This window comes from Polistes dominula, unplaced genomic scaffold, assembly GCF_049000335.1.
Source record: "Polistes dominula isolate Pdom_NZ unplaced genomic scaffold, Pdom_raw_medaka contig_27, whole genome shotgun sequence".
NCBI classification, from domain to species: domain Eukaryota; kingdom Metazoa; phylum Arthropoda; class Insecta; order Hymenoptera; family Vespidae; genus Polistes; species Polistes dominula.
In genome coordinates, this window is record NW_028300906.1 from 1,145,195 (window position 1) to 1,158,973 (window position 13,779).

Here is a 13,779-nt window from a genome sequence, read left to right on the forward strand (position 1 = left end):
AGAATATTTTGATACCTTTTCCTATTGATAATTTCTAATAGTTTTGTTTTTAATTAATTATTATATTTGATAATAAATATATATATATTCTATTTATTATTATACACTATTTATTCTTATTAAATATTTAAGAGACTGTATTATCAACGTTACAGATTAGTTCGGATCTTTTTTTTACGTTTATTATTGTTCTCGTGAACATTTTCTTTCATACTTAAAACGAGTGTCTTTTACCGTGGTTAGAAAACAACTGACTAAGATTTGCAATCAATGAAACCTTTTGCGCATGTCCCTAAACGTAAAAAAAATATTCAACAATTTTCCCCAAGTAATTTTATCGATTGCCTTATTACGATACTTTATTTTCATCGATAATTTATACAAAGTACTTATTCATTGGTAATAGATAGCAATTAGAATAAATAATGTAATAGTAAGTGTTAGTATTTTTATTCAGTTTGTTTCTGATTCTCTCGTGAGATACTTCATCATGGCTTCGATAAGTCGAGACTTGGCGAAAAATCAATTTCTTTTTTCCAACAGTTTGTTTAAATTTTTTTGTAATCAACGTCCAGATCGTAATTCCAATGATCAATTGTTTCTAATTTTGGCAATTAGTGTTTTTTTAATACCATTACCTGTGCTACTGGTAATTATTTCTTTTAGAAAAATTATTCTATATAAAATATTATCTTTTTTTTTATTTTATTTATTATTTATTTACTTATTAATTTATTTTTATAGATAAACAATATAAATTATTTATATATAATTTAGGATTTATAAATTAGTATTATAATTTATATATAATTTACTATTTATAAACTAGTATTTTATTATTTGTATACAATTTACTATTTTTAAATTAGTATTTATTTATATATAATTTACTATTTATAAACTAGTATTTTTTTATTTGTATACAATTTACTATTTTTAAATTAGTATTTATTTATATATAATTTACTATTTATAAACTAGTACAATTTACTATTTATAAATTAGTATTTATTTATATATAATTTACTATTTATAAACTATTACAATTTACTATTTATAAATTAGTATTTATTTATATATAATTTACTATTTATAAACTAGTACAATTTACTATTTATAAATTAGTATTTATTTATATATAATTTACTATTTATAAACTATTACAATTTACTATTTATAAATTAGTATTTATTTATATATAATTTACTATTTATAAATTAGTATTTATTTATATACAATTTATTATTTATAAATTAGTATTTATTTATATATAATTTACTATTTATAAATTAGTATTTATTTATATATAATTTACTATTTATAAACTAGTATTTTTTTATTTTTATACAATTTACTATTTTTAAATCAGTGTTTATTTATATATAATTTACTATTTATAAATTAGTATTTATTTATATATAATCTACTACTTAAATACTAATTCACTATAATATATATATACAAATAATATAAATTATTTATATATAATCTACTACTTAAATACTAATTCACTATAATATATATATACAAATAATATAAATTATTTATATATAATTTACTTATTATCTTATTCAAATCCAAATATAAAATTTACATATTTACATTTTTTTTTTTGATTGATTAATTCATATCACAGTCGTGACAATTATACTAATCATTAATTATACTTAAATATAAAAATTATTTAATGATATATAAATAACACTTATCAAAGTATTAATATACTTATATAGATTTATGAGCTTCTAATGGAAGAAAATTCCCTGCAATCGACACTCAAGAGTATTCAAAAGTTTCTAACAGGTTTTATTTTTTACTCTATATACGTAAATACTTATATTAAGTTTATACCGGTTCGTAGACAAATTTATATTTAAATTGTATTAATTACGACAAATGAAGAGTTATATTATATTTAAAAATGAAATATTACTTTTTCTTTGTTTTTTTTTTTTTTTTTTTTTTTTTCACTTATATTTAGATTCGATTTCTTTTAAAGCGTTTTAAAATTGACAATGAAATATTTAGCAATGAGGAAGAATTAAACATTTTGAAAAAGTATAATTATCAAAGTAGATGTATGGTCTATTCCATATTATGTTAGTATGAATAATTATTTACCAAATAATTTGGTAAGTTTATATTTTTGTATAATATATATATATATATATGTTATTTGACATTTACAGTTTTCTACGATATTAATTGCTTCGTAATGATATTTCCACCAATTTTCAATGTTTTTTTGTATTCCATTGGCAAATTAAAGGATAATCAATTAACATTACCATTAGTTGAAAATAATATTAGACATTCTGGATTGTTATTTTATACAATGCTATTTTATGAATCAATAGGAATTGTAATATTAACATTAGTTGGTAGTATTACTATGTCAACATTTTTAGTTTGCATACAACATGCTTGTTGTCAATGTAGCATTATTATGTAAGTATTCTTGTGAAACAATTAAATTTTTTCTTTATTTAAGTATTAAATTATGCACTCAATTATTTGAGTTAAAATAAAATGTTTTTTCTATTAAACAAAGATCCAAAATTCGTCAACCATTTGAAAAAAATCACAAATCAGATCGAAATAATAAATATTTTACTACACTAACGGAAGAATACAATTGGATAATCGACATTGTAAATCGTCATAGAATATCTATTCAGTAAGTGTTTCAAATTAAATATTATAATATTTTTGTATAGATATTCATAAAATTTATTAATTCTTTTTTTGTTGTTTTTTATTTGTTTAAGGTATGTTAAAATGCTCAGATACATATCGGATATTGTTTATTTGTTTGTAATAATTCTCGCAATGATTATCATTGCGTTGAACTTTTTATGCGTAAGTCAAATCATGAAAAATAGCATTTATAGCATAAAAATTAACATTATAATATTATAGTTATTACAATAGCATAATTAGAATTATAATAGAAGCCAATTTTTGATATATTGTTTAAATGAATTTTTTGATTTTTTTTTTTTTTTAGATCATAAATGTTCCTTTTTATTTTTTTTTTATTGAAATATTTAGTTACTTTTGCATATGATATTTATTTTTATTTATTTTTTTTATTTTTATTTTTTTATTTCAGATTCTCGAATTTTCTGTATTATTAAAAACATTAAGAGACAAAATAGAATGCATCATGTATGTTGTTGGTTCGGTATTTTCGTTGTATATCAACTTTTATCTTGGACAAACGTTGTTGAATCATAGCAATGCAGTTTTTGAAGAGTTGTAAGAAAGTGATAAGTATTATTTAATAGACAATTATAAGAGTTACAACATATTGATCAGTAAGAATATTACACGAAATCATTTCAATAGAATTTTACATATTTCTTTTCAATTATTTTTCTTTGTATACTTTAAAAAAAAAACAAGCTTTATATTTGAACGAAAAAAAGAATTTTTGTTTATAGATGTAAAGTGCCGTTTTATACGCTATCTTTAAAAACACAAAAATTACTATTATTTATGATAGCTAAAAGTAGAAAACCAAGTTTTCTGTCAATTGGAAATATGTTTGTTGCATCTCATGAAATTTTTGCTAGTGTAAGTACTTACAAAAATATGATTAATATTAAGATCTACAATTATTTTATAGATAATTTTATATTCTTTTTAGCTCATGCGAAAAGCACTTTCTTTTGCAATGGTATACTACAGTATACAATAATTGGGAACATCCGAAAAACAATAAAAACAAAATATATATATTACATAATTCTAAATAAGAACAACAAATGTTTATATAGAATTAAAATACTTACTTGTGTATTAGAAATTAATGAAATGTCCAAGTATATTTATCTATTAACAAATACATTTACTCGACAAGTTAATAAAAAAACTATTACGTTTTATTAATCTTTTTTAATGAGAACAATATTAAGGGTAATTTTTTCAATATATTAATGTGGTTGTTGCATTCTTAATAAAAACCCTCATATGTGTTTTCTATAAAACCATAAAACATTTTATGGATTATTTCTTTTGTAAAAGACAAGTATACTATGCTAATTGTCATAAGGAAAATATGTCTAATTTTAAAACTAGTGTTCTGCACCGCTGTCAAAGTGCAACTGACCGAGATTGCGATCAAACAACACTTCTGCGCATGTCCTGGGACATTAAAAATAAAATGTATTTTTTCTTCTAGCTTAATTATGAGAATCACCACCTGTTTCAATACATGTGAACAGGTATATCTCAATAGAAAACATTGTACATAGAATACCTATAAACAAATAGAAATTCTTACTTGTAATTTTATTGATTAATTTATAGTACTTCAATCATTACTATGATTGATGTAATTTTACACTATTCGAAATAGATAGCAATTTGAATTATTTAGGGGTAAGTAAAAGATTGTATTTCGTTCAGTTTGCTGTGGGATTTCGTGAGATACTTTACTATGACTTCTCAAAATCGAGATCTTATAAAAAATCATTTTCTTTTTTCAAATCGTTTTTTTTTGTTTTTGTCCAATCAACGTCCTAACGGAAACCCAAAGGATCATTTATTATTTTGTTCGATCATAGTTATCTACTTATTAATATTTTGTTTTCAAACGGTAATCGTTATTTTCAAAATATCAAATGCAATTTTTATTCTAATCCATAATTAGACTCCAAATATTATATAAACTGTTTATTGCTTGCAGTTGTATCAGCTTTTAACAACTAAATTGATCAGAACATCATCAATACAATTGATACAAAGATTAATATCAATTCTTATTTTTATTAACGTTTACTTTACTTCTTACTTTTATTTCGTAACAGTTAGTAGACTTGTATTTTTGAAATTATCATTCTTATATAAAATAAAAATGCAGTTTTATACTAAATAATTATTTTTAAATTTAAAGGTTCGATTACTTATTGTTCGATTTAAACTTGATCACGAGAAAATTTTCGATCGCGATGAAATGGACATTTTAAAAAAGTATACCAATCAAAGCAAATTTTTTGTGTATGCTTTAATGTGTAAGTGTGAGTAATTATTAGCTATTAGTCTATAATTTTTCTTATTTTTTAAGTATATTTTTTCTTTTACTTTTTCAGTTTTCTTTGATATTAATTGCTTCTTAAACGTATTCCCACCAATTGTAAATGCTTTTTTATATTCCATTGGTATATTGGATGTTCATCAATTAACATTACCATTAACCGAAAATAATATTGATCACGTTGGGATGATGTATTTTTGCATGCTTATTGGTCAATCAGTAACAGTTTTTATTTCAGTTGCAATTGGCAGTTTTACTCTTTCAACATTTTTGGTTTTCATACAGCACGCATGCTGTCAATGTAGCATTCTTATGTACGTTTAAAAATGTGATTTGTTTTATTTATTATTATACACCTAACTTATATGTTAAAATGATCATTTTTTTCTGAAACAGATTAAAAATTCGTCAACCATTTGAAAGAAATAAAATATCTAAACATAATTATAGATATTTTAGTACACTGGCGCAAGAATACAATTGGATAAGTGATATTGTAAATCGTCATAGAATATCTATTGAGTAAGTGCTAAATTATTACTACTATCTTTCTAATTAGATTACCATCAAATCTAATAATTTTATTTTTCAAGGTATGTAAAGATGCTCAGATCTATATCGAGTATTTTTTACTTGACTGTAATCCTTTTCGCAATGTTTCTTATCATTTTCAACTTTTTATATGTAAGTCAAACACATTAGAGGAAACAGCGAATTTTTTTATTTTATTAATATTTCGTTATGTTTATATTTTTACGAATAATCTTGTCTATTATTTTAATGGATTATTAACACAGTATTGGTAATAATAATTATTGTTTATTTTTTTGTAAGAGAAAGGTATGAATTTTTCATGTTTTCTATTACACAAGATGTTCAATTTGTGTTTTACCATAATCGTTTTGAAATGTTAAAACTATTTGAAACTATTTCGTTTACGTAGTGATTTTTTTGGTTTTATTAGTTTTGCTGATATACCGGTTTTTAAGATAAATTTTGTTGTAAATACGGGCTGGCACAATTTTTACACTATGAAGTACTAGTATCTTTTTAAATCAAACTGTTTTACTATCCAGAAACCTACTTTTATCTTTACTTTTAGATTCTTCAGTTTTCTATAATTCTAAACAGTTTCAAAGACAAAATTGAATGCATCATTTACGTTACTGGTTCAATATTTTCTGTCTATATAACTTTTTATCTTGGACAAAGATTGTTAAATCATAGCAATGCAGTTCTTGAAGAATTGTAAGGACACAATTAATTTGTGTAATTAATAATATAGTAAATTTTATCGTTCAGTAGTGAAAAGGAATAAATTCCTTTTTATAGAATTTTAAATAATTTCTTCATATAATTTTTAATTGATAGTGTAAAAATGAGTGTATACATGAATGACGACAAATATTTTATTTGTAGATGTAACGTTCCATTTTATACTCTATCTATAAGTACCCAAAAGTTGCTATTTTTTATAATAGTTAGAAGTGGAAAACCAAGTTTTCTATCAATTGGAAATATGTTTGTATCATCACACGAAGTTTTTTCTATTGTACGTAAAAGGATCTCATTCATAACAAATGAATTTTGTTTTAAAGATTAATTATTTTTTTTTACAGTTGATGCGGAAAGCACTTTCGTTTGCAATGGTTTATTACAGTATACAATAATTGAGAACATCCGAAAAACAATAAAAAAAGAAATATATATCACGTAATTATAAATCGAAATAACAAATATTCACATAGGATTATAATACTTACTTATATTAGTAATTAGTGAAATATTCAAGTATATTTATCAGTTGTCGAGTATATCTGTTCCACAAATTAATAAAATAATATGTTTTATTACTGTTTTGAAATGAGAATTATATTTAAAGGTAAATTTCTAAATATATTATAATTTGTTGATGCATTCTGAATAAAAATCCTAATATGTGTTTTCTATAAAACCATAAAACATTTTATGGAATATTTCTTTCGTAAAAGACAAGTATACTATACTAAGTGTCAGTAGGAAAATGTCTCTAATTTTAAAACTAGTGTTCTGCACCGCTGTCAAAGTGCAACTGACTGTGATTGCAATCAAAGAACACTTCTGCGCATGTCCTTAGAAATAGAAAGTAAAATGTATTTTTTCCCCTTGCTTAATTATGGGAATCAGCATCTGTTTCAATACATGTAGGCAAGTATATCTGAATAGAAAACATTTTACATAGAATAGCTATAAGATAAGAGAATAATATTTTACCAATAATTATATTGAATAATTTATAGTACTTCAATCATTACTATGATTGTTGTAATTTTACACTATTCGAAATAGATAGCAATTTGAATTATTTAGGGGTAAGTAAAAGATTGTATTTCGTTCAGTTTGCTGTGGGATTTCGTGAGATATTTTATCATGTCTTCTAAAATACGAGATATAGGGAAACATCATTTTCTTTTCTCAAGTCGTTGCTTTCAGTTTTTAACAAATCAACGTCCTAATGGAAATCCAAAGGATCACTTATTATTTTGTTCAATTATAGTTATCTACTTATTAATATTTTGTTCTCAAATGGTAATTGTTATTTTCACTATATCATATGCATTTTGTATTGTAATATAAATTATTCAGCAATGATAGTTTCGTTTTAAGATCTTTCTGTTTTTTTAATTATTATATTTGAGATCAATGGAATTGGTTTTTTCAATAACATTACTAACTATAATATTATGGTGACATGTGTTTCGCCTAATCCTAAATATATTATATTTAAATTGTTTATTCATGCAGATGTATGAGATTTTTACAACTAAATTCAATGGAAAACCAAATGTAGTGTTGATCCAAAAAACTATATCACTTCTTATTTTCATTAACGTTTACTTTACTTCTTACATTCATTTCGTAACAGTTAGTAGACTTTTATTTTTGGAATTACCATTCTTATATAAAATAAAAATACTGTATTATACTAAATAATTAATTTTTTATTTAAAGATTCGATTACTTATTGTTCGATTTAAACTTGATCACGAGAAAATTTCCGATGTGGAAGAATTAAACATTTTGCATAAGTATACCAGTCAAAGCAAATCTTTTGTGTATGTTTTATTGTGTAAGTGTGAATAATTATTAGCTATTATTGTGTGAACTCTCATATTTTTAAGGTATACGTTTTCTTTAACTTTTTCAGTTTTCTTTGATGTTAACTGCTTCTTAATCGTTTTCCCACCAGTTTTAAATGCTTTTTTATATTATATTGGTATATTGGATGTTCATCAATTAACATTACCATTAACCGAAAATAATATTGATCACGTTGGGAAGATGTATTTTTGTATGCTCATTGGCCAGTCAGTAACAGTTATTATAGCAGCAGCAGTTGGCAGTCTTAGTCTTTCAGCGTTTCTGATTTTTATACAGCACGCTTGCTGTCAATGTAGAATTATTATGTACGTTTTAAATTTTGATTTATTTAAGTTAATATTATGCATCCAACTTTTATGGTAAAATGTTCTTTTTTTTTTTTTTAAACAGATTAAAAATTCGTCAACCATTTGAAAGAAATAAAAAATCTTGGCATAATTATAGATATTTCAGTACACTAACGGAAGAATACAATTGGATAACTGATATTGTAAATCGTCATAATATATCTATTGCGTTAGTGGAAAATATTTAGTTTCATTCTTTATATATATATATTTTAAATTTAATAATTTTTTTCTATTGTTTTAGATACTGTGAGATGATCAGATACGTTTCGAATGTTGTCTATTTGATTTTAGTTCTTCTCGTAATGATTCTTATCATTTTTAATTTTTTATGTGTAAGTCAAACACGTGAGAGGTAACTGCGAATTTTTTTTAATTTATCAACTACTTCTTTGTTACCTATTTTTCTGAACAATCTTTTTTATTTTTAATTTTAATTGATTAAAAAGACGTAATTGCTGATAAAATATGTACTTGTAGATATTTTTTTTATTAAAAGTAAGATAAAGCTTATTTATTAATTTCTTTATACGATATGTTCATTTCTTGCTTTATTATTATAGTTTGAGATGCCAAAATAATGATTGAAAATTATTTCGTTTACATAGTAATTTTTTTTTTGCCTTAACAGTTGTGCTGATATAATACTTTTTAAGAAATATTCTTTATAAAAACATATACGAGCTCTATGAAGTATTACGGTATTTTTCTTTTTAACAAAAACGTGTTATTATAGAACAACATGTGTTGTGTAGGCATAATTATTTAAAATTTCTCAATAAAGTCTTATACTATTAAACAAAATACTAGTATCTTTATTTTTAGATTCTTCAATTTTCCATATTTCTAAAAAGTTATAAAGACAAAATTGAATGCATTATATACGTTACTGGTTCAATATTTTCTGTTTATATAAATTTTTATCTGGGTCAAAGATTGTTGAATCATAGCAATGCAGTTCTTGAAGAATTGTAAGGACACAATTAATTTGTTTAATTAATAATATGTTAAATCTAATCGTTCAGTAGTAAAAGGGAATATAAACTCCTTTTCAATAGAATTTAAACATTTTCTTCATATAACTTTTTATTTGATAGTGTAAAAATGAGTGTATACATGAATGACGACCAAAATTTTTTTATTTGTAGATGTAACGTTCCTTTTTATACTCTTTCTATAAAAACACAAAAATTGCTATTATTTATAATAGCTAGAAGTGGAAAACCGAGTTTTCTATCAATTGGAAATATGTTTGTCTCATCGCACGAAGTATTTGCTAGTGTAAGTAACAAAATATCATTTATCAGAAATTAATTTTGTTCTAAATATTAGTTTACTTCTTTCAGATGATGCGAAAAGCACTATCTTTTGCAATGGTGTACTACAGTGTACAATAATTCAGGGCTTTCAAATAACAATAAAAAAATATTTATTACAAAATTTTTAATTATTAGTAATCATAGTTTATTTAGTATTAATATACTTATTAGTTATATTAGAAATCAGTGTAACTTAGAAATATTTGTCTGTTGTCTAATAACATTTGCTTGACAAAATTTTAACGTCGTATATTTATTATTTATTTTATTAGAATAATATTTAAGGTAACATTTGATATATATATATAATAATTTCTTTTAGCTGTATTATTAATAAAAATTCACAAGAAAGTATATAACATTTAAAAGAATGTATTTAATTTAAATGAAAAGCATATTTTACTTACTGCACATGAAAAATGGTTTTCTTATTTTTAAACAAGTGTCCTTCACGACAGTCAAAGTGCAACTGACCAAGATTGCAATCAAACGATCTTTCTGCGCATGTCCTTAGACAGTGAAAGTAAAAGGTATTTTTCCCCTAGTTTAATTATGGGAATCACCACCTGTTTCAATACATGTAAGCAGGTATATCTCAATAGAAAACATTGTACATTGAGTAGCTATAAGATAAGAGGATATTATTTTACCAACAATTTTATTGATTAATTTATAGTACTTCAATCATTACTATGATTGTTGTAATTTTACACTATTCGAAATAGATAGCAATTTGAATTATTTAGGGATAAGTAAAAGATTGTATTTCGTTCAGTTTGCTGTGGGATTTCGTGAGATACTTTACTATGACTTCTCAAAATCGAGATCTTATAAAAAATCATTTTCTTTTTTCAAATCGTTGCTTTCAGTTTTTAACAAATCAACGTCCTAATGGAAATCTAAAGGATCATTTATTACTTTGTTCAATCATAGTTATCTACTTATTAATATTTTTTTTTCAAATGGTAATCATTATTTTCAATATGTTAAATGAAATTTTTATTGTAATCCAAATCTTTCAGAAATGACAGTTTCATTATAAACTCATTCTTTTGTCCAATTATTATATTTCAAATAAATAGAAATGTTTCTTTTAATAACGTTAGTAACTACAATATCGAGACGATATGTGTGTCGCATGATTTTAAAAAAAATATTATATAAAGTGTTTATTGCTTGCAGTTGTATCAGCTTTTAACAACTAAATTGATGAGAACATCGTCAATACAATTGATACTAAGATTAATATCAATGCTTATTTTTATTAATGTTTACATTACTTCTTACTTTTATTTCGTAACAGTTAGTAGACTTGTATTTTTGAAATTATCATTCTTGTATAAAATAAAAATACAGTTTTATACTAAATAATTATTTTTAAATTTAAAGGTTCGATTACTTATTGTTCGTTTTAAACTTGATCACGAGAAAATTTTCGATCTCGATGAAATGGACATTTTAAAAAAGTATACCAATCAAAGCAAATTTTTTGTGTATGCTTTAATGTGTAAGTGTGAGTAATTATTAGCTATTAGTTTACAATTTATTATATTTTTTACCTATACGTTTCTTTTACTTTTTCAGTTTTCTTTGATGTTAACTGCTTCTTAATCGTTTTCCCACCAGTTTTAAATGCTTTTTTATATTATCTTGGTATATTGGATGTTCATCAATTAACATTACCATTAACCGAAAATAATATTGATCACGTTGGGATGATGTATTTTTGCATGCTTATTGGTCAATCAGTAACCGTTTTTATTTCAGTTGCAATTGGCAGTATTAGTCTTTCAACATTTTTGGTTTTCATACAGCACGCATGCTGTCAATGTAGAATTATTATGTACGTTTAAAATTGTGATTTGTTTTATTTATTATTATGCACTTAACTTATATGTTAAAATGATCATTTTTTCTGAAACAGATTAAAAATTCGTCAACCATTTGAAAGAAATAAAATATCTAAACATAATGATAGATATTTTAGTACACTGGCGCAAGAATACAATTGGATAAGTGATATTGTAAATCGTCATAGAATATCTATTGAGTAAGTGCTAAATTATTACTACTATCTTTCTAATTAGATTACCATCAAATCTAATAATTTTATTTTTCAAGGTATGTAAAGATGCTCAGATCTATATCGAGTATTTTTTACTTGACTGTAATCCTTTTCGCAATGTTTCTTATCATTTTCAACTTTTTATATGTAAGTCAAACACATTAGAGGAAACAGCAAATTTTTTTATTTTATTAATATTTCGTTATGTTTATATTTTTACGAATAATCTTGTCTATTATTTTAATGGATTATTAACACAGTATTGGTAATAATAATTATTGTTTATTTTTTTGTAAGAGAAAGGTATGAATTTTTCATGTTTTCTATTACACAAGATGTTCAATTTGTGTTTTACCATAATCGTTTTGAAATGTTAAAACTATTTGAAACTATTTCGTTTACGTAGTGATTTTTTTTGTTTTATGAGTTTTGTTGATATACCGGTTTTTAAGATAAATTTTTTTGTAAATTCGGGCTGGCACAATTTTTACACTATGAAGTACTAATATCTTTTTAAATAAAACTGTTTTACTATCCAGAAACCTACTTTTATCTTTACTTTTAGATTCTTCAATTTTCTATAATTCTAAACAGTTTTAAAGACAAAATTGAATGCATCATTTATGTTACTGGTTCAATATTTTCTGTCTATATAACTTTTTATCTTGGACAAAGATTGTTAAATCATAGCAATGCAGTTCTTGAAGAATTGTAAGGACCCAAATAATTTGTTTAATTAATAATATGTTAAATCTAATCGTACAGTAGTAAAAGGTAATAAAATCCTTTTTATAGAATATTAAATAATTTCTTCATATAACTTTTTATTTGATAGTGTAAAAATGAGTGTATACATGAATGACGACAAAATTTTTATTTGTAGATGTAACGTTCCATTTTATACTCTATCTATAAGTACACAAAAGTTGCTATTTTTTATAATAGTTAGAAGTGGAAAACCAAGTTTTCTATCAATTGGAAATATGTTTGTATCATCACACGAAGTTTTTTCTATTGTACGTAAAAGGATCTCATTCATAACAAATGAATTTTGTTTTAAAGATTAATTATTTTTTTTTCAGTTGATGCGGAAAGCACTTTCGTTTGCAATGGTTTATTACAGTATACAATAATTGAGAACATCCGAAAAACAATAAAACAAGAAATATATATCACGTAATTATAAATCGAAATAACAAATATTCACATAGGATTATAATACTTACTTATATTAGTAATTAGTGAAATATTCAAGTATATTTATCAGTTGTCGAGTATATCTGTTCCACAAATTAATAAAATAATATGTTTTATTACTGTTTTGAAATGAGAATTATATTTAAAGATAAATTTCTAAATATATTATAATTTGTTGATGCATTCTGAATAAAAATCCTAATATGTGTTTTCTATAAAACCATAAAACATTTTATGGAATATTTCTTTCGTAAAAGACAAGTATACTATGCTAAGTGTCAGTAGGAAAATGTCTCTAATTTTAAAACTAGTGTTCTGCACCGCTGTCAAAGTGCAACTGACTGAGATTGCAATCAAAGAACACTTCTGCGCATGTCCTTAGAAATAGAAAGTAAAATGTATTTTTTCCCCTTGCTTAATTATGGGAATGACCATCTGTTTCAATACATGTGAACAGGTATGTCTCAATAGAAAACATTGTACATTGAGTAGCTATAAGATAAGAGGATATTATTTTACCAACAATTATATTGAATAATTTATAGTACTTCAATCATTACTATGATTGTTGTAATTTTACACTATTCGAAATAGATAGCAATTTGAATAAGTTAGCTACAAGTAGAAGATAGACTTTTGTTCAGTTTGCTGTGGGATTTCGTGAGATACTTT

At 23.3% G+C, this 13,779-nt stretch overlaps 2 protein-coding genes and 1 long non-coding RNA gene across 12 annotated transcripts in view; 1 reads left to right on the forward strand and 2 right to left on the reverse strand.

The window, feature by feature from the left end:
• LOC107073265 (uncharacterized) overlaps window positions 1–13,779 on the reverse strand; it is a 183,405-nt gene that overhangs the window by 46,807 nt on the left and 122,819 nt on the right. The window lies entirely within an intron of this gene.
• LOC149033383 (uncharacterized) lies at window positions 491–8,612 on the forward strand. The gene is made up of 6 exons (XM_089179494.1): window positions 491–649; window positions 1,982–2,099; window positions 2,190–2,448; window positions 2,552–2,677; window positions 3,444–6,286; window positions 6,458–8,612. Exons 1-5 carry the CDS (start codon window positions 491–493, stop codon window positions 3,889–3,891), a joined length of 1,110 nt encoding a protein of 369 aa, XP_089035620.1. The 3' UTR covers window positions 3,892–6,286; window positions 6,458–8,612.
• Window positions 10,253–13,267, reverse strand: LOC149033384 (uncharacterized). The gene is made up of 2 exons (XR_016178904.1): window positions 13,137–13,267; window positions 10,253–11,760 (listed from the first exon to the last, which is right to left on the reverse strand). It is a non-coding gene; the product is annotated as an uncharacterized LOC149033384 (long non-coding RNA).